At 38.8% G+C, this 20,514-nt stretch overlaps 4 protein-coding genes and 1 long non-coding RNA gene across 7 annotated transcripts; 2 read left to right on the top strand and 3 right to left on the bottom strand.

Annotated features, from left to right (window-relative positions):
- Positions 1 to 2,050: 2,050 nt before the first annotated feature.
- Positions 2,051 to 2,293, bottom strand: LOC125488774. Its single transcript, XR_007266493.1, has 2 exons — positions 2,229 to 2,293; positions 2,051 to 2,114 (listed from the first exon to the last, which is right to left on the bottom strand). It is a non-coding gene; the product is annotated as an uncharacterized LOC125488774 (long non-coding RNA).
- Positions 2,294 to 2,917: 624 nt separating this feature from the next.
- LOC105382636 (retinol dehydrogenase 11) lies at positions 2,918 to 4,248 on the top strand. The gene has a single exon (XM_038106914.2). It carries the CDS (start codon positions 3,037 to 3,039, stop codon positions 3,970 to 3,972), a length of 936 nt encoding a protein of 311 aa, XP_037962842.2. The 5' UTR covers positions 2,918 to 3,036; the 3' UTR covers positions 3,973 to 4,248.
- Positions 4,160 to 20,205, bottom strand: LOC105397840 (serine/threonine-protein kinase PRP4 homolog). 2 transcript variants are annotated; one of them, XM_038106912.2, is made up of 13 exons: positions 19,916 to 20,205; positions 19,437 to 19,546; positions 19,045 to 19,126; positions 18,597 to 18,688; positions 18,102 to 18,209; positions 17,628 to 17,739; positions 16,734 to 17,444; positions 16,461 to 16,577; positions 15,972 to 16,088; positions 14,104 to 14,226; positions 5,240 to 5,341; positions 4,698 to 4,902; positions 4,160 to 4,444 (listed from the first exon to the last, which is right to left on the bottom strand). In XM_038106912.2, exons 1-13 carry the CDS (start codon positions 20,036 to 20,038, stop codon positions 4,371 to 4,373), a joined length of 2,076 nt encoding a protein of 691 aa, XP_037962840.2. In that variant the 5' UTR covers positions 20,039 to 20,205; the 3' UTR covers positions 4,160 to 4,370. The 2 variants fall into 2 exon arrangements, with proteins under 2 accessions (XP_037962840.2, XP_037962841.2); XM_038106913.2 differs by having other exon boundaries at positions 14,116 to 14,226.
- On the top strand, positions 6,589 to 9,463 carry LOC119694801. Of its 2 annotated transcripts, XM_038122031.2 has the most exons (4): positions 6,605 to 6,933; positions 7,274 to 7,470; positions 7,697 to 8,007; positions 9,135 to 9,463. In XM_038122031.2, the coding sequence occupies exons 1-4, from the start codon at positions 6,803 to 6,805 to the stop codon at positions 9,135 to 9,137; spliced, it is 642 nt and encodes a 213-aa protein (XP_037977959.2). In that variant the 5' UTR covers positions 6,605 to 6,802; the 3' UTR covers positions 9,138 to 9,463. The 2 variants fall into 2 exon arrangements, with proteins under 2 accessions (XP_037977958.2, XP_037977959.2); XM_038122030.2 differs by lacking the exon at positions 9,135 to 9,463 and having other exon boundaries at positions 6,589 to 6,933; positions 7,697 to 9,035.
- LOC119691085 lies at positions 9,495 to 12,267 on the bottom strand. The gene is made up of 2 exons (XM_038107611.2): positions 11,596 to 12,267; positions 9,495 to 10,967 (listed from the first exon to the last, which is right to left on the bottom strand). The coding sequence occupies exons 1-2, from the start codon at positions 11,806 to 11,808 to the stop codon at positions 9,507 to 9,509; spliced, it is 1,674 nt and encodes a 557-aa protein (XP_037963539.2). The 5' UTR covers positions 11,809 to 12,267; the 3' UTR covers positions 9,495 to 9,506.
- Positions 20,206 to 20,514: the final 309 nt, after the last annotated feature.

Below are 20,514 nucleotides of genomic sequence, written 5' to 3'. Positions count from 1 at the left end.
ATAGAATTTTCATCATTTAGCAAATGTACACGAACACCCTGTCATCATCACGACCCATCACGTCCCCACTGCTGGAGCACCGGTCTCCTTCCAATGAAGGAAGGGTTTAGGCCTAGTCCACCACGCTGCCGCTGGCGTAGTGCGGGTTGGTGTGTGTGTGTGCACTGAGGGACCACATGTTTTTTTGTAGGTTTGGTAACTAAAACATTAGGGCGGATTCGGCCAACGTCGAGTAACTGTTTACTCACGAGTAAAGTACCAGTTACTCGCGAGTAAGCAGATTTTGCATTCTACCAAACCTGAAACCAAGATAACTAGCTTATCCCAAGAATAAAATGTTATACCGCCAAAATTGACCGTGTAACGAGCTTATCCGAGAGTAATTTTGTAATGGCGGCAGCACATCAGCTGATTAGAAAACCGTCATAATGACATATAAACACATCTGTCAAAACATAAACAAAAGTACGTTAAAAGGCAAAGTCTCAGAATAACAACAGCGAATAAAATATTAAAACATAAACAATTTCATACTTTTATAATCCATTCAAACTAAGTTGGCATGTCATTTCTATTGCATGCTTTGAAACGCAGCTATTTTTATTTTAGTTGCATTACAGTTTCGTTCCTCGTTCATTCAATTTAATCATGGTATAACTTGGTAGAATGCAAATGTACTTATCCTAGATATTTACTCGCGTATAATTTATTTCCGGTATAGTTATTCTCGTGTAACGTGATGTTTGGACGAATCCACCCTTAGTAAAAGTTGTAACTTAATTTGTAAAACGAATGCTGGAATTTGTAAAGAATTTATTCAAAAGTTATTCGACATTATTATGGTCCCTCAGAACAAAAAAACATCTGTCTGTTAGTTGAGGATAAAAAAAAAAGATACAGGCGAATTGAGAACCTCCTCCTTTTTTCGAAGTCGGTTATAAAACATGGCTAAAAGAATGCAATGCAATGAGTATATGAAACATATATGTATAAGTATTAGATCTTCTACCATCCAGTACAGCTATATTTTGCCAAATTATAGACGGCTCCAAACTTTAATCATAACAGATATACCATCTAGCCTGCGTTCTTTGGCTATCAGTGTAGTTAAATCCGTGGCAATCTCCATCACCACATCCTTACTGAGGCGAAATGTCTTCACAAACTCCGAGTCCGGCAAACTCAGGAAAGGATCGACATTCCGCCTCATGAAGGCGCGATTTCGACGCCGTTCCTTCAACTCCCGACGACCTCTATCCACTCTGTCTGCTAATAATAGCATTTCCCACCGCAAATTGAAATGAATATTCCAATACATGTTGACAACATCTGAATAAAACGTGTATCGTATCTGCTCAATGGCCTCACAAAGGTGATTTTTGACAGATAAACCATAATGAAGCCATTGACGGAAACGTTAATAATAGTGGACTACGCAAATTGTCACCCGAGAGACGATATCGGTGTGGCACTTGTCAGTGGACTAGCGTTTTGTTCAATGTAATATGAGTATAGTGCCACAATCTTATCTGTTCCGGTGACGGATCGCTGTGATCGCGAATCCAGTGATGCCATCGATTAAATTTTGCCGTGTTTTAAACGACAATGCATTTCTGCTATTGTTATAATTAGGTACATTCATAAGTATAGATAAATCAAAATATAGGGTCAATAGTAAATGAAAGAGGATATAATATATCAAACGACATTCGTTGTATAAAAAATTTGTCCACGGCGAACAGAAACAAAATTAGGTCTGATTATGTTCTGATATAAGACATTTAAATCTAGATTTTACAATGATATAGGTAATATCTATGGAACGTGGGAATAACGAGATAGATAGACTTAAAAAAAACTATTAAGTACTTAATTATTTATTTAGGTACTTTATTTTCTAAAGTAACAAGAATCAAGAGCATAAAATTAAAAGAAATTCAGACAGTGTACAAAGGCTTATTGCTAAAAATCCATTTCTTCCAGCCAACCCTTGATACTCGTAGGGGAAGAAGAAGATGTCATAAATCATCATTATTTCGTCTAAAATCGCTGCAGGTGCGAGAAATTCTTCTTGGTATACTGCCTAAGGTATAGGTACGCAGCTTCACTCACACCTGTAATCAAAGAAAAATAAAGATTATATACTTTACCGGTCTCTCGGGAAAATATTAATAAAATTACATGTCAGTATATGGGTAAAATTATTCGTCATATTTGGCAACACTAACCTGTAGCCGCTGCAACTCGTTCTTCCAATTTTTCAAACGGAATTAAAGGCGCCTGAATACGTTATTCTTCCTGCATAAAAGCCAATATATCTAGTATTACTTTTCTTGCATCACTTTTCAGCGCTTTTGGCATTATTTCACCCAGAAAATCACAAAACAAATTAAATAACATAGCGTCACCCTCTTCGCAGAAATTGACAACTCAAATAACGCACAGAGTATGAAATGAAGTTTGACAATGACGTCTCGTTAGTACACATTTTGACCACCGGAACAGATAAGATTGTGGCACTATAGCTTCATGGTGGCTTCCATCCAACTTCCATCGAGCTGACACTATGGTCTTAAAAAATACAAGACTGCCAAATGTGTCATTTTTCGCTGTCGACATGCTGTCGACATACAATCGACATCCAATTTTACTCTAATGCGTTTAGTAGACTTGGGGCCCAGAAGTGAAGTCACCCATCCAATGGCTGACCGTGCCACGTGTTGCTTTACCTCAGTGATCAGTTACGATCCACCCCCTGTGCAACCAACAATGCTTTTATTTACAAACGCCCAAACGCCTCCACCCTTTCGCGTCGATAACAGAGTACCAGTCTGACTGACACAGTTCGTACAGAACAGAATTTGTAACAGAGGTAGACGTCACAGTGACACTGACACGAAAATATTGAGATGGAAATGATGACTATCGTAAACAAAACAATTTGAACTTTGGACAAAACTTTATCTTTTCTTTCACAGCATTTTCAAAGTTTTCTTTACTCCTCACTAGTCCTCACACGCACCTCACATTGCAACAATGTGGTTTTGGTTTATTTCCTTAGCATTATTTGCTTGGCTTGCTAAATATTACTATAAATTCACCCACGGTATTTGTAAAAGCAACGCTCGACTGACTAATAAAGTGGCTATAGTAACTGGAGCCAACTCCGGCATTGGATATGAAACCGCGAAAGACTTGGCCAACAGAGGAGCTAAAGTTATTTTAGCATGTCGCGATCAAACAAAGGGATTAGCAGCGATAGATGCTATCATAAAGGAAACTGGAAACAAGGAGGTATATTTTCAACCATTGGATTTATCATCTTTAGCCTCAGTTCGGAACTTTGCCAAAGCGATCGAGGCTCAGGAAACCAGGCTGGATATTCTCGTCAACAATGCTGGAACAGGAAAGTTGGACAACTCTCTAACAGAGGATAAACTCCCCATAGAAATGCAAGTGAATCATTTTGGTCCGTTCTTGCTGACGGTCCTGCTGCTGCCTCTGCTCAAGTCCTCTGGCTCCAGCCGTATTGTTAATGTGTCATCTGTAATGCACTACTTTGGGAACATAGACTTGGACAAAATTCATTTGCCAGCTAAAAATGCTTTTAATCACTCAAGGGTATATGCCAACAGTAAACTGGCTAATATACTGTTTACCAAGGAGCTTCATCAAAGGCTGTCCGGGTCCCGAGTGACCGTGAACTGCCTGCACCCCGGCGCCGTCAACACAGAGATATTCCGGAATCAACCACGCTTTGTGAGAAGTATTTTTAGGTTTTTCTTCAAAACCCCCTGGGAAGGGGCTCAGACCAGCATCTACCTGGCAGTCTCTGAAGAAGTGGAAGGAGTCAGTGGCAAGTACTTTGTGGACTGCGAAGAAGCAACAGTGTCATCAAAAGCGAGGAATTCACTTTTAGCCACCCGGCTGTGGGAGAGGACTGAAACTCTTGTGTGTAGATATATGGAGTAAGATATTGTGTTTAAGAATAGTGAAGTTTTGGTTATGTTATAAAGCCTTATTTATAATATTTATGCATTCCATTGTAAAAGTATTTTATGTGCCATATTGCACAAATGTAACAAGTATCTACTAATTGCCATAAATGGCTGTTGTAAATTACCATTAGTATGCTAAGATAAACTTAAACCAAATTGAGTAAACTTTAAAATAAACTTTATTTAGTCACAAATACACAGTAAATTAGCTATAAAAAATATTATTAATAATAAACATTTCTTACATACATACAGAAAGAGTTTCATCTTATCATCTCACAATCAATTTAACTTATTGTTATTGTAGATTGTTAAACTATGATTTAACTTGCACAGATGTGAAATAGTTGAAAGTTGCACTAAGTTTTCTTGTTATCTCTTCCTGGGTTTATGTTCAGATCGAGCTGCTGATGTCTTTGATGGTTTATCCTTATATCTTGACTCATCTGTAAAGAAATCATTTGTTTTTAAATATGTTATTATTATTAGGAGAAGGTAATAATAGGAAATTGTGACTTGTTAATTATTCCTTTCTTTATTATACTGTACTTTTCAGGGTGTCATGTAGGGTACAATGACCTTAGCTTATTCTGTTATACTCTCAGTTTGTCCTTATACCACTCTCTGTGCAATCAGCGAACTACTTTTCACCTAGGTAACAAACCTTGTCTAATCCAAGCTAAGTGCTTCTATTCATACCTCTGTCCTTACGGCGCTCCCTGGGCCGTGACCTTGATCGTCTCCTCCTATCTCGCGAGTGCCCTGAACCTCGCGACTCCTGCGAGCCCTGGCGGCGGCGGCGCGGGCGTCCCTCGCCCCACCAGTGCCAGGGCGGGGGCGGCGGCGCCGACGCGCGCCCCCGTAGAGGTGATCCGCCCATCGCGTAGTGGTGCAGCTGTGGTTGCTGGGGACAAAGGGGCTGGATTGAGGTTTGCGGTTATAGTAGAGTGTTATGCGCGTAAACCATATAAAACAATACACTGACTCTTGACCTCATCAGAAAGTAATCATTGACTGCTGGACAAGCACCATCATCCTCTGTTGTCCACCATCCTCATTCATCTACCGACTGACCAATCTGATGGTCGGTGCAGCCAGCTGCAGGACGTGGTCTACTTGAGACTTAATGGAAATTCCTTTGCCAAGTGAAGGTCACCAATACCAGTCTTTTTGCCAAGACATGGGATAACAACATACGTCTGGTCTTCGTCTATTTATAAAGTAATCCATAGAGCACATACCGGTGGCGGGTAGGGCGGCGGCACACGGTAGGGCTGCGGCTCTCCCTCGGCGCAGGGGGCCGCGGGCGCCGCCAGCCGCGTCGGGGGCTCCGGGGTCTCCAACTGGAAATGTGGAGGGCTACTTTATACATGGCTATAGGGAATATGCATAATTTTTTTTAATACTTTTATTGGATAGCTTTACATCACTTTATTATAATAAAAAAAAATTCAACGCCAAAATAAGTAATTTAAGGTGTTTTAAAGAAAGTTATAAAATTACAACCATCACGACCACTTTGAAATTCCCGTCAGGATGGCGGGATGCTGTGACGTCATAATCTTTTAATTTCACGGCTCAGAATAATGAGTCCCGTCAGTCGGCATAGATTTTTACCTAATCAAGTAATCACAGAGTACTTTTGTATTTTCAACAAATCAATGTCGTCATGGTAACAAACGAAAAAGGAAGTGTATAAAGTGTGATCAGTGGCTGTTTTATAATGGTAATAAAGTGTGACCAGTGGCTGTTTTAGCGCGCAAACCAGAGGACCTTTGTACACAATATTACGCTATTATGGCAATATGAATATAAAGTAATATTTGTATTGTATGTTACTGTAGCGTATTCTTACTGTAACTTTGGTTCTCAGTAAGAGAGACTAGGGTTAGTGGGTCATTCTATTCTATTATCTGTGGGGGTGTAAGAACCTGCACCTGGCTCTCTTGAATGGAACCATTGTGCATATCTCAAAGGTCTAAACCCCCTTCCTAAGCTTGGACCATTTCCCACCACGCTGGTCCACTGCGGATTGGTGGGTTTACATATCTAAATGTGCTTAATCTAAATATTGAGGTTTCCTCACGATGTTTTCTTTCACATGCTATATGATTATCCCCGAATTTAATTCTACAAAAATAACAACGTATAACATACATATTATCTTTCATTTATAATAAAAACTACTATAACTAATCAGTGTAGTCATTAAGTATATCTCTATTTACAGGATGGTTGTGGTTTTCCATCTTTTCTATAATTTTCAGTTTCGAGCCATCATTGTTCAAAACCAACTTTAACATCATGGGGCAGTTATCCCTATACGTCGACGTATGCCTCTGTCTTTCCACTTAAAAGCCCGGCCTCCCTTTTTACATGCATACGTCATACTTACTGTAGTAATTCAGTTCTTATTTACAAGAGAATATGCAGGTGATTCAAATGAAGGTCAAATATTATTTATAATAAACTTTGTTATTTCATAACTACGCCTGCATCATTATTTTTATGTAAATTCTAACTTCAGAGAAACGTCACCCATTTTCTTAGGGCGGATGTGACGTCAAAATTCTTTATATATCAATCTCAGAATAATAACTTCTTTGCGTTTATGGCGGAAATTAAATAAATGTCAAGTGTAAACAAAGAAATGTTAATGTCACCGAGTGTTTCTGATGCTCGTTGTGATCACGTTCATCACGTTGCGCGTTCGTTGTGATGTGATTCAGTCAGCTCTGTTCATTTCTGTTGTATTGTGAAAATTACATTTGTTTTCTAAGTAGTTAAAACACTAATTTAAGAAAATGACTGAAAGAGGTTTTGTGAAGGCGCAGTCAGACAATTTGCCAAAAGTTCATGTTTTCATGATGTCCACATATTTAACATCAAATCCTAATTTCACGTCTGTTGAAATCAAAGGAGTGAAAGCTTTACGGTAATTACGTATTACATAATATATAATGTTTATTTTAACTTGCACACAATTTCTGGTATAATTTTAAATATTTAAGCAACATAACCTAAAACTAATAAAATAACTTATCTACCGAAAAAGAAATCAACATTGTTTGAAAACTTAAGAATTACCTATTTAATGTTGTCTGGTCAAAATTGCTTAAAACAAGGCCGCCTTTTTGTACCTACTATATTTAATAATAAGTTAATGTATATTTTTTCCTTTTGGTGCAAATTAAAGAGCATGAACCTATTGCATTCTATTTTAATATCCTGAGCACAATGAAATGAGATTCATTTTCGTTATATATTTTTTATAGATCACAGAGAGAATCATATGGTGATTCCGCAGTCGGATATGTTCAAGTTAAACGAGAGGGGAACATATGTACAGTGAAAGCTCGGATTACACCTGAACATAATGTTCGACAGAAGTGTTATGCTGTAACCCTTTCTTGTAATGAGGCAGAAGAAACTATCTTGTCAGTTGAATGCGAAGATTGTGCAGCACATAAAGGTGAGACATTCCTGAACTGTCTTCTTGTCACCCATACCACAAAGTCTAAAGACAAAAGTCTTTAATCAGTGCAGTCCAGTGGCGTTCCTTGGGAGAGAGCTATGGCCAGCAGGGGACTGCGATTAGCTCATGACGTACCAGCATGATGGGGAAATGTCCAAGCTTTGGATATAGGGAGTTAAGATCTTCAATGGGTTCTACCATTGTTTTTTGTTTTATTTTTCAGGAGGCTGTAAGCATGCCCTTGCCTTCTTAGCATGGCTGCATAGGCGTAGTGAAGACCCACCGTCCACTAGTGTTGATTGCTACTGGAAAAAATCAAAGTTGTCTTCAGTTGGAACAAGTTTAAAATTTATTAAAGCAAAAGACATTTGCAATGCACCCAAGAAGCCAAAACTTGTGTCAACAGAGACTTCACAAGAAAGTTTTTTAACTGTTGTTATTAAAGACAGTAAGGAAGTTGGTGATACAGATAACCAACTCATGAAATATTTTAAGGAGCCAAGCAATTGTGAAAAAATGTCCATCCATCGTTTGGTAAGTAGTGTACCAAAGAGACCAGAAAATGCACAAGAGTTCATTGAGTTTTGCAAGCTATCAATGGATATTAAAGCATGCGAAGATGCTGCAATTACAACTGTAGCACAAAGCAACTGTTCTTTATGGCATGAGCTCAGGTACGCAAGAATAACAGCCTCCAAAGCATATGAGGCTGCACATTGCAAAACATTGCATGGATCTTTGATGGAAGCCATAATGGGAGCCTCAAAATTAAAGGATACCGATGCCATGAAAAGAGGAAGATTGTTGGAGAATGAAGTGATTAGGGCAGTGGAAAATATTAAGAAAATTAAGATTTATAAATGTGGGATATTATTGAATCCGTTATGTCCTATCATGGGAGCATCACCTGATGGTGAAAATGATCTTTATAGCATAGAAATTAAATGCCCATCTAGTGAAAAATCTATCAGTAACTATTTAGGAAAGAATAATGAAATAACAGGAAAATGCATGGCACAAGTGCAGATACAGATGCATTTCTCAAAAAAGGCGAAAGCACTTTTCTGTGTAGCTCATTATGATTTCGAAAAATCTAAAAATGTCACCATAGTTGAAATAGACTATGACAAACAATATTGTGAAAATGTTATAGAAAAATGTACTAGGTTTTGGTGTGATGCCATTTTTCCTCTTTTATTTAAATAAGTATAGTTTATTTAATCTTGTAATGTGCAAAAAAATCCTTCGTCTCCATCGAAAATAATATGAACTTTATCTTGTGTCAATAAAGACGGAAATTGCATGAAACAAGTACCTGTCACGGGAGACCGTTGTAACTCATCATATAAATATAAACTTTATGTCTATATAGTTAAAGACGGAAATTGCAATGTTATTTAACCAGTGCCAGAAAACACTGCTTTGAAAACAGAGCTGCGAGCACAGGATTCGATACTATTTTCGAATCTACACGAAAGGTCACTTTTACCAAACGCTAAAATTATTAAAACTACTAAAAATCAAATTTTAAATACATTTTGTACTAAATGACAGACGTATGACAGGCTACTAAATACGTTTAGCGTTTGGTGAAATTTCACCTAAAATATGGAAAAAACAAATGTCACTTTTGGAACTAACTTTGCCTTACATTTTGACAGTGACAGTTGACGATACGCAACGTTAACGGAGGTTCTAAACATGTGCTCGCTGCACAGGTGTTCGACACGGAGACACGAGACGAGACTCGTCATCGAAAAATACATAGACGACCCACTCCTACGTTGGACTGAAACGGACATGGCATTATTTATAAATGGTCAGTGCAGAGACGTGGACACTGACGGTAGGACTTGTCCACCGATTTAAAGTCGCTCAGCGTGCTATGGAGAGAGCTATGCTTGGGGTTTCTCTGATGGATTTTATATATTTAAGGTATACAGCTTGGGTACAAAATGCCCATACCTTGTAATTACTACAGGGAAACTGGACCTTATGTTAATATAAATAAAACAAAAATAAAATTCATAAATCTATTTTTTTATTAAAACATCCTGCATGTTAATTAGACCACAAGCTACTATTATAACTTCATCTATGATAGATAATAAGTTATGGTCAACACAAGCATGAGGTAGCAGCATGGCAAATTCTCTTAATCTATTTATAACACGTTCTACATGAATCCTTAGTGCTGCTATTCTCTTTGACTGCTTTACATCTTCTTTTGAACTAGGAGTAGACTTGTACACGGAAGGGGGTCTTATAAGAGTACAATCCTTTTTTCCTAGCAAATAAGATAGGTCTTTGAAGCCTCTGTCTGCCATAACTGCTGTTTTAGAAGGTAAACACTCAAGATAACCACAATCTTCAACAATCATGACATCTGTTGCCCTGCCACTGTATCCATTTGATATAAAATTTACTAACCCGTCAGGTGTACAAGAAATTAAATATTTCAGAGTATTACATTTTTTATATTGGGACCAAGTCAGTGATTGGTGGACTGCATTAGATGGCTTTTCAATCTGAATTTCCAGGCAATCAATGATAGACACGACATTGGAATACCTGGCTCTGAACGGTATAGGCAAATTATTAAAAATGTCTACAGGTGCTGGCCATACTATTAAATCTTTCATTTTCCCAGCCAATAGAAGTACACTTTTTGAAAAAATTCTACTGATTGTACTCTGTGTATATCCAAATTGTAGTGCTAATATACTGAAAGACTCATTTAGCTTTATTTTCTTTAGTGTGATTAAAATATCTATTGTATGGAGTGGGATGTTTTCGCTAAGTAATTTTATTAAATAGTAACATCTTTTTGGTAAACCTATCAACATTTTGGGCTCGTTTTCAATAGCTGTCAACATGCAACTGCGCATTTGATTTTTAAATTGAGATTCTCTCTCAGAATCATCCTCAATCCAGCTTGTTTCTGAACCTGTATCATCTGGTTCAAAAGATGAAAAAGATAGCTGTGAAGGTTGATCCGAGGATTTTGATGCTACATCAGTATTATCTTCAAATAATTTTATTTTAATTCCTGGTGGCTGAGCTATTTTTAAAGGAGATGTTGACGTCATTTTTGATGGAATAGAAATAGGAGATACCCCTGCATTTTTTGTTTTTGCACACAAATTGACATTGACACTTTTACTCCTTTTATATATTTTACTATTTACTTGAATGGCCTTGTTAATGTGCAGGTTGTTCTCTTTTTCAATGTGTATGTGAGATGAAGACAAACTGGTAGCTGCTTCTAAATTACTTTCAGACGATGAGACACTTTGTTCAGCAGGAAGTGCACATGGAGCACCTTCTATTATTTCTAAATATTTTCTCTTTAAGAAATCTTTTCTCACTGGTGGTAGCTGCAACTGATTATCCTTTTCACATTCAAATTTGTGAGGAAGAACTCCTTTCTTTAATCGTAATGTAGATTTTTCAATCTCTTGCAAATTCATCATTTTATACTCCATATCTTCCACCTGAAAGCAAACATAATAAATTTAAATTGTAAAATGAACTAGAAACAAAATGTTTGTGTTAACCAAAATGTGTTGATGTGGTATTCTATTCTCTGTGGGGGTGTAAGTACCTGCACCTGGCTCTCTCGAGTGGAACCTTTGTGCATATCCCGAAGGTCTAAACTGCCTTTCCATTTCCCACCACGCTGGTCCACTGCGGGTTGGTGGGTTCACATATCTAGATGTGCTAAGTCTAGATATGCAGGTTTCCTCACGATGTTTTCCTTCACCGTAAGAGCGATGGTATAAATTGTACTTAAATTCAAAGAACTCATTGGTACATGTCAGCGCCGGGATTCGAACCCGCATCTCTTGAGTGAGAAGCGAGCGGGCGCTCACCCGACTGAGCTACCACCTCTCTCCGATGTGGTATATTATAGATTATATGTGCGTGCTGGCGATCGGGGCGTGCGCTTAGAGGGCGCGTGTCGTCTGAACGCAGCCTTAGGCTATAGGTACTGATTCGAAAAGTATGAACTATTGGTCAGAGTGTCATGTTTCGTAATTTTGATATTCAATAAGTTAAAACGTAGAGGGAGTATGTATGGGAGGTTTCTCTGTCTGAAGTCTGAATGACTTAAATACTTACGTTAAAGTGATCTTCACAACAATAAAAAGAAGTTGATGGAGATACCATGTCTCTGTTCATAATTTTACACCACTTTCTCTTTTGATCGGCATCTCTCGGTCCACAAAAAAATACTTTGTCGGGTGCACTTCTTGTTGTATTTCTGCAACTTGGCACAATGCAGTACTTGTAGGGCTCTTTTTTGGATTTTTCCATATAAGTAGGAAGTTCCATGTTGTACAACCTTGTAAATGGCAGCACAGCTTGATTGAGAGCACAGACGGTACATATACGATGGAGAGCACATAAAAAATATTCCAATAGCCTCCTATAACCTCTCAACTTGTTCTATGCTTGTTTTTTTGCAAGGAATTTTTATATGTTTTGTTGGTTTTGTTTGTTTGTTGCCATGACAACATTGGTTTGTTGAAAATACAAAAGTACTCTGTGATGTTATTTGATCAGGTAAAAAATCTATGCCCATGAACCGTAAAACTGAGCGTAGGCGCGACTGGCGGGACTCATTATTCTGAGCCGTGGAACTCGAAGGTTATGACGTCACTCTCAGCCCATAGTGTCAGGTCATTTTAAAGTGGTCGTGATGGTTGTAAATTTTTAACTTTCTTTAAATACCTTAAATTACTTTTTTTGGCGTTGATTTTTTTTTACTAAGTATTATAAAGTGATGTAAAACTATCGAATAAGAGTATACAAAATATATGCATATTCCCTAATATTTGGGCACACGGCTCTCGACTTTTCAATAGTCTTTGCTGTCCTTTTCCGCAGCTGGCCACAGTTTACTCGTTCATAGTTCATACTGCGTAATAAATTTAATGTGTCCAGTTCTTCTGATTACGAGAATTCTTCCATAACTTAATTTAGAAAAAAATAACAACTTTTGAAATATACGAACGACTGCCATTATAACCTAAAAGTAGAAAGAGCAACTTGTGTCATGTTCATGTCATAATACTTAGATACAATACAAATTTAACTTTATTGTGTTGCAATATGGAGCATATTTGAGCTCGTTGACTAGCGAATGGCTGTTTACGCCTCATTACAAAAGAACAACTAGTGGCAGCCCATACACTACCAACAAAAAATATAAAAAGTCCTAAACTTTGCAAACAAACAAGCATATCAAACAAGAAGTGGAGAGGTTATAGGAGGCTAGGATCTATTGGAAGAATTTTTATGTGATCCATCGTATCTGATCACAACAAGCATCACAAACACTCGGTGACATTAACATTTCTTTGTTTACACTTGACATTTATTTAACTTCCGCCGTAAACGCAAAGAAGTTATTATTCTGAGATTGATATATACAGAAATTTGACGTCACATCCGCCCTAAGAAAATGGGTGACGTTTCTCTGAAGTTAGAATTTACCGAAGTTTTTTTGTACTTTCCAACTTCATTTACTTGCTCAAAAATAAATTATAATCAAAAATATTGATGGAGGCGTAGTTATGAGATAACAAAGTTTATTATAAATAATATTTGACCTTTATTTGAACCTATTGCATATTCCCTATTGCGGGATAAGGCATAGGAATGATTGCGGAACATCCGCATTGTGGAAATGATTTCCTGATGGTGGATCAATAGACAAACATGTCAATTGAAGATTTGGATGCTCCATCTAAAGCTGCGTACAGACCGGCCAAACGAACGCCAACGAACGGGTTTCGTTGACCTTCGTTGTTGCAATCAGCCCTGTATTATGTATGATACATATCCATCGTTGGGCCGGTCTGTACGCAGCTTAAAAATAAGATACCTATCGCGTCATTAATTTCCCTATAGTACTAACTTATAGACGTGTTAATTTTACGGAAACTCTTTCATCATCATTGTGTTGCAAAATGGTTAATGATAATTTATAAAAATAAGATTAACAGTACCGATTGATAATCTCTATATAATTATTAACCTACCTAATAGATTTGTGCAAAAATAAAAGTGATGATGACAACGAAGTACGAATTATTCGTAGGATGATGAGTCAATAAAAAACTGTCAATGGAGTCTCCATTTCCGTTTTTCTAAACTAGGTAGATTTTGTAACCGATAATTTAGCCGTTACCGAACAAAAGTCCATCCCATTCGACCTTACACCACTTTTGCACCACCTTGTACATGTATCGGCTACTCACCTTCACCTGGGCTAGGTATTATAGTAGCACGGGGCGCATTTAAGAGGAGAGTATAGCACTTGCTCGTCCATACAAAAAGAGAAAACGTTTTACTACCTCTAAATATTATCCCGAAACTAGAATTTCATTATGAAACGTACCTATTGTCAGTCGCGTGCTGCAGTGCATCTCTATCGCACCCGTTCCCGGGGCATGAGAGCGCAAGTGATAACAAATCTTTTCCTAAATACCTATTTCGCTAGAATCGCGAAGGTATAAGACGTGACATAAGTTTTGCATCGCGCTCACTCAGATCGTACAGCCTCAAGAGCGAGCGCGACGGAGAACTTTTGTCACGTCTTAAATGCGCCCCGGGCTAGCCCACCTGGCGACTCACCTTCTGCTTGAGCTTGTTGAAGTCGCTGCTCATGTCCCGGTACCGCTGCAGACACTCCTGCCACATCGCCGCCATCTCCGCCATCTCTTGACGCTGCTTGTTGATCTCCTCCTGTGGAGGTTGCGAATACGGGAGGTACAGTCAGCTAGATATAGACATGAATTAATGTAGATTTTATAGCCTTTTTTCATAATCGCGTTTTAGGTAAGTAAGTAACAATAGTAGTAAGTTATAGGTAAGACGCAAATAGCCACTCGGGTTGAATCTGATTGATAACTAGTTAGGTACGTACAAGTAGTGGCTAGCTATATTGTATTTTAAGAAGAATCTTCGTGAGATTGCTAATAACTATATCGTCCAACCATCGTGGGTCGTAGGATCTTACACCGGTAGCCGGCATTCTTGGATGATGTAGGCTGATACGTCAGAGTGTACAACGCTCTGTTAGTGGAGGATGGTTAATGATATTACCGTGGCCCTCAGTTATTGTCGGTCGCGTTAGACCAGCGTGTTCGTAAGCCTGTATTTCGTACCCTAGACGTCATAATGCGTAGCATACAGACAGCTGGACGGAACTAAATCTATGTGAACCAAACCAACATATTATGATCAACATTTTGACACGCGCAATACGTTCACTTGGTGAATCTATAGTCCAGTCAATAAATGACTCAAAATGAGGTGTAGAGTGCGTGAGCAGGTAACTAAGCGATTCTTTCAGAAACTTGTTCAGGTGGCTTAGGTTGTTAATATACCAAAAGTCCTGACTCCTAGGTGATGAGCGGGGGGAAGGAGGGGGGGATAGAGGTACGAATTTTTGGTTTTTAGCTTATATCTCGAAAACGGTGCATTGGAGAGAAATATTTTCAACTAATGAAATGGAGCTCTTAAAATTACCTAAAACTTTTATATCATATGTTTTTTTCTCATTCCTAACCGTTTTCGAGCTATACCCTCGGAAAAAGTTGAAATTTACAAGAAAAATTTATTCATGTCAAAACATTCATAAACATTGCTTCATATTGTCTAAATCTGTTCATAAATGAAAAAAATGAATGGGAAAGAAGTTGTAGATTTTTAAATTCCCTTTTAGAATATATATAAATATGCTGGTTAATGTCCAACCCACCTAAAGTTACAGAGCTATTTTACTTACCCTTAAGCTTACTAACTCGGTAAGTTATCTCAGTGAATTTAGCAAAATGCAAGTTTAAAGTAGCTGTTACTTTAGGTGGGTTGGCCATTGACCAGCATATGCATATATATTCTAAAAGGGAATTAAAAAATCTACAACTTCTTTCCTCTTCATTTTATTCGTTTATGAATAGGTTTATACAATATGATGCAATGTTTATGAATGTTTTGACATAAATGATTTTTTCTAGTAAATTTCAACTTTTTCTGAGGGTACCTAATAGCTCGAAAACGGTTAGGCATTAGACAAAAACATATGATATAAAAGTTTTAGATAATTTTAAGAGCTCCATTTCATTAGATGAAAATATTTCTCTCCGATGCACCGTTTTCGAGATATAAGCTAAAAACCTAAAATTCGTACCTTTATCCCCCCCTCCTTCCCCCCGCTCATCACCTAGGAGTCAGGACTTTTGGTATGTTAACAACCTAAGGCCCCTGAACAAGTTTCTGAAGGAATCGCTTAGTTACCTGCTCACGCACTCTACACCTCATTGCTTGACTGGACTACTAGTGTCATGTACAGGGTGTTGCAAAATGTTTTTTTTACGAATTTTGAAATTCTGATTTCATTTTCGGATTTATATATACCATGCTGCACATGTAGGTTTCGGCTTAGTATACCCTTATTGCAACCACCTGTATATGTCTGTGGTTCCTACCTTGAGCCTGGTGTCGGTGTCGCCCACGTCGCGCGCCACGGTCTCGTAGCGGCGCATGCACTCGCGCCACAGCCGCAGCTGCGACGCCGCCGAGTCGCGCGCCTGCTCCGCCGTCGCCTGCAACCATAGAGAGTAATGATACCTATTTCCATGTGAAGGCCTACCACGGCGTAATACACGCCATACATCGCGCGGCTTCAAGAGCGAGTGCGACGAAAAACCTTTGTCACGTGACGTGCGCCTTGCGGCCTGGGCCTTCTGGAACGGTTAAGTGCAGCGTTTAGACGCCAACCCTATGGGTCCCTATGAACTAATTTAGCTATTCTAATTAAGTACCTACTAGGTTTCAATTTTATCATCTGTATTATTTAGTAGCTACTTATAGGTAACTGCCTGCCTACTTACACATGGCCCAACCCAAGTATAGCACACTTGATAAGTACCTACATGAATATAAATGACTTACATTATAAAATATGAATGACTTACATTAGCAGTCTTCAGGTTTTGGTCCTGCGGCTTCGAGACTCCCTTGAAGCACTTCATCAGCTCCTTCCATAGCTTCATCATTTTGTCCATCGACTCCCTTTGTTCCGCTATTTCTTGCTGAAATAATAACAAAATATAGGAATAACTAGTACCTAAGCATAGCAATGTGAAAAACTAGTGAAACTATTTCTGTGGTCTAGTGTGGTCTTTTTCCGTATTTTTAGCAGGTTCGCTTACTTTTACAATTCATAAACATTATTAACTACAACATACCTTGACAAACTTGAGATAATTGCTCCGATCGCTGACCGTGCTCGCCCCATCAGCCACACTTCCCGAATCCCTCTCCCGCTCCGAGAGCCTCTCCCTGTAGTCGTCATCACGGGAGGCCACGGACATCCTGTCCAAGTGATGGTCCACATTCCTCTTACCACGACCCTTGTCTTCCCTCCGACGGTCTTCGTAAAACCGCTCGCGATCTTCAAACTTTTTCCCACCCCGCTCGTCAAACCTCCGATGCCGGCATTCGTAGTTCTTATCATCGCTTCTAAACGTTCTCCTAACATTGTCCCCTTCGTAACGCTCTCTGTGAATATCGAAGCTCCTACTCGTTTTCTGTTCACACTGCCGCTTCTTATCCTCTTCATAGTGACGATGCTCTCTGTCGTAGTCCCTGTAGCAGTATTCAGGGCTGTGTCTGCCTCTGGTGGACAGGTTATTGACTTCTATTCGACTTCTCCGTGGATCTAGAATTGGGTATTCGTCGCGTCTTCTCATGTCTTGCTTGCTGGGATGCCTAGAGGGGTCTTTATACCGCTCCGGTTGGGTTCTGTCGGGTCGTTGGTGGATGGTCATGTGGCTGCGAACGCGGGACGCTGGGGACTCCTCTCTCGAGTGTGCTGGACTACGCAGTTTAGTCGGTCGCTGGTCTATTTCGTTTTCTACTAAGCACTGAAGCGATTTGTTACTGATTTGTCGTGGTAGCTGGAATTTTTAAACGAGATATTTTAGTAGCTTGATTAGCGTAAGCATTGCAATATTTGGCAGACATCCAATCCTTTTTTCTTTTTCTTATAAGTATTTGCTGTTTCCTAATTCGGGAAGGTAGTCAGTAAATCAATAACTAAGTAATATCATATTAAAAAGAAGCATAGTAACTAATTTTACCTGTTTATCAGCGTTACGACCATTGTCGTTAAATTGCGCGCATAATTTTGCAAATGTCTCTACAATCGTTTCTGTGATCTGATTTACTGGAGGAGGCGATTCTTTTCTTGACCTGAAATGTGTAAAAGTTCCTGAAATCGAAGGACTAGCCAGAGTGTTCTAGAGTAATATCATATACCTACTCCTGACTGAACTCTTATCACTAAGAACGATACCCCTTACTGGGCCTTCCTCATCATTGGATGCTCATCAGCTATTGTAAAGTACCAACAGAGTGTCCCGTAGTAAATAGTGACTGTTAACAAAAATTGTTCAAATTTACCCCCTTTCTGTTGGATTCTCCACTATTTACTGGATTCCATGTAGGAGCACCTCTACGTATATGTAGAGGTGCTCCTATATTCATATAGTTACTACTAGTTTCACTATCCTCACGTCATACACTAGGCAATACGTAATCAAGCATCTATTTACTTATGGTCAAGCATCGACGCGTCGTCCCGGTGGCGGTGCTTGTGGTGGTGCTTGCGGCGCGCATCACGCTCGGGGCTCGCCACCTCCTCGTGACGCTTGCCGTGACGTCTGGTGACGAACAGTTCAGAAGAAGTCATTTCAGAGGGCAGGGTAGGTTTGTCTTAACCGCTCGAGCAGTGAAACTTAACGGGAAATTGTACGCGCGTAGCTAGTGCAGAGCATGAACATGACTCAGACTCGCTACTCTATTAACTAGTTATGAAAAGAGCAGTGGTTACGTGGAGAGGAGCTGGAAGGAGGAGTTGTAAAGCTTAGTATTTACCTATATTTTGTTATTGTTTTTGTAGTAGCTAATATTGATTTCGATGAGAGATAGCTTCAGATATTGACTCACGCGGTGTATAGCTACCTAGAGCTAGTCTATTCATTGTACAAGAAAGAATAACAACTTGGTTTTCAGTTTATAAAAGGCTATAGCCGTGTGCGTTTACTTACTTTTTCTTATCCCTTTTTATTGCGTCTTCCAGAAAGGCATAAACGATAGAATCCTCATCGAACCGCGCCACCTCTGTAGCTGCGTCTTCCCGCTTAAATAAATAATTAGCGTCAAAGTTGGTTAAGTAATCCATATAACTAGGTTCCTTACCTAAACCTACTTTTTTAAATATAAGTCCATCATGATGACATGTTAGATTAGTCCCTAATAGGTATTTTGATAAGATCGTACTGGATAAGATGACTAAGTTAATTATTATATTGTCATTGTGTCATAGCAAAATAGATTTTAAACCGTTTTCATTCATTAGCAGTAGTAGTCACGTAAGCATTAAATTCTAAGAAAAGCACCTTCCTACCTATCTCGATCTATAGATATAACTAGGATATCTATAGATATCCTCGAGGAGAACTTTAACTTATTTCAAACCTTTCAAGTAAGATTTACCTTCCTATTGTCAGCATTGGGAGAGATGGATCGTGGGGTAGACACGCGCCCTCCTTTTAGCGCAAGTGACATGCCTTGCCTTCTGCAATAATGTTATTTATTATTATAAACTAAACTTAGGTATATACCCGTAACTACTAAAGATTGCACTGTATTGTTAGAGCGGTACTTATATCTACTAACTTTAATGCTATTTATGGACCTCCACTATTCTTATTTCAATTATTGGTACAGAGGGCAAATAAACATCCCTCTCAATATCATTGCTACTCTTCTTTGCCTCAAACTGTAGGCACCTACCTTTAGTTAATTAAACAGTTATCTTATCAATGATCTCCAAATTAACCAACTAAACATATTTCTAGTTTTACGAGTCATCATGACGGACACACCTGTGACTGCCGAGGTCCGAAGTGATGTCGTCAAGCTGCAGCGCCGACATGTCTTGTAGACTGGGCATGCCTGAAGCCGGCCGGCTGCGCGGTTGCAGGGCTGGACCACCCTTTGGTGAGAGAATACTCATTACATTGATAGCTTTTGGTTGTCTGGCAGAGATCGCTTTTAGTGATAAGACTGCCTTTTGTACCCTAATTTATTTACAACTTATTTTAATTTTTTTGGTGTACAAATAAAGTAAACTATCTATGTATCTCTAGACACGGAGTACTTTTGTACGGAGCATAGTTTATCTTCCTTTTTCACCGTATACGGATTTACTACTTCTACTATGCGGCGAATCACATTCATGAAGTGAGTCGGTCACAAAACCATTTTCAATCTGTTGTTGTTTTTATCAATACCTCACTAAAAGATTAATACCTAATTAGTTCTATTCTTCTCCTCTCAATAAATACAACTTGAATGTACTTACGCTGGTAGATCCATCAGTGACAGGAGAGTGCTCTTCCACTCTATCACGCCGTTTATGGGACTTCTGTCGTGTCGCGTCAAACACTTTGAACAGTTTCTTATTATCACCCGATTGACAAGCCATCGGCACGTTTTATAAGAAATTTCGTAAATTCAACATTATTATCCAGTATTAACTAATTGATAGCTGTTTTTTACGATATCACAAATAGAAAATTTATATAAAAATATTGCCAAAAAAACACAATATTGATGATAGATGTCAATCCAAATGAGAATTTTGAAAAAAAGAATAATTTTTGGATGCCAAATGCCAGCTTTTTAAGAGCATAGAGAAAGTTAGGTTCCCCTAACTGTACTACGAACAGGCAAGTTATCGTGGGACGCCCTCCAGGCTGCTGGACCGACGACCTTGGAAAGGTAGCCGGTAGTGATGATGATCCGACCTAGTTAGGATCCGATAATGGATGGTAATTACCATTATGTTATAGGTTAGCCTACAGGGCATTATATGAGCACTTAAGATATGCCCTATTAAACATACTGCTCAAATTTAAATTCTAGAGACAAGTGGTAAGGTGCTCCTTTATCAATGATTCT

Source organism: Plutella xylostella, chromosome 7, assembly GCF_932276165.1.
Source record: "Plutella xylostella chromosome 7, ilPluXylo3.1, whole genome shotgun sequence".
Lineage (NCBI taxonomy): Eukaryota > Metazoa > Arthropoda > Insecta > Lepidoptera > Plutellidae > Plutella > Plutella xylostella.
This window is presented reverse-complemented; position numbering and strand designations above follow the sequence as displayed.

Bases quoted from the DNA above. Each gene is read 5' to 3' on its own strand.
- LOC119694801 (XM_038122030.2), top strand. From the start codon at position 6,803: ATGACTGAAAGAGGTTTTGTGAAGGCGCAGTCAGACAATTTGCCAAAA. The intron at 6,934-7,273 runs GTAATTACGTAT...TATTTTTTATAG, and splicing joins AAAGGAGTGAAAGCTTTACG to ATCACAGAGAGAATCATATG. The intron at 7,471-7,696 runs GTGAGACATTCC...TTTATTTTTCAG, and splicing joins AGATTGTGCAGCACATAAAG to GAGGCTGTAAGCATGCCCTT.
- LOC119691085 (XM_038107611.2), bottom strand. From the start codon at position 11,808: ATGGAACTTCCTACTTATATGGAAAAATCCAAAAAAGAGCCCTACAAG. The intron at 10,968-11,595 runs GTAAGTATTTAA...GTTTGCTTTCAG, and splicing joins GTTGTGAAGATCACTTTAAC to GTGGAAGATATGGAGTATAA.
- LOC105382636 (XM_038106914.2), top strand. From the start codon at position 3,037: ATGTGGTTTTGGTTTATTTCCTTAGCATTATTTGCTTGGCTTGCTAAA.
- LOC105397840 (XM_038106912.2), bottom strand. From the start codon at position 20,038: ATGGCTTGTCAATCGGGTGATAATAAGAAACTGTTCAAAGTGTTTGAC. The intron at 18,689-19,044 runs GTAAATCTTACT...TATTTATTTAAG, and splicing joins CCAATGCTGACAATAGGAAG to CGGGAAGACGCAGCTACAGA. The intron at 4,445-4,697 runs GTATGAATAGAA...ATTTCTTTACAG, and splicing joins GGAGCGCCGTAAGGACAGAG to ATGAGTCAAGATATAAGGAT.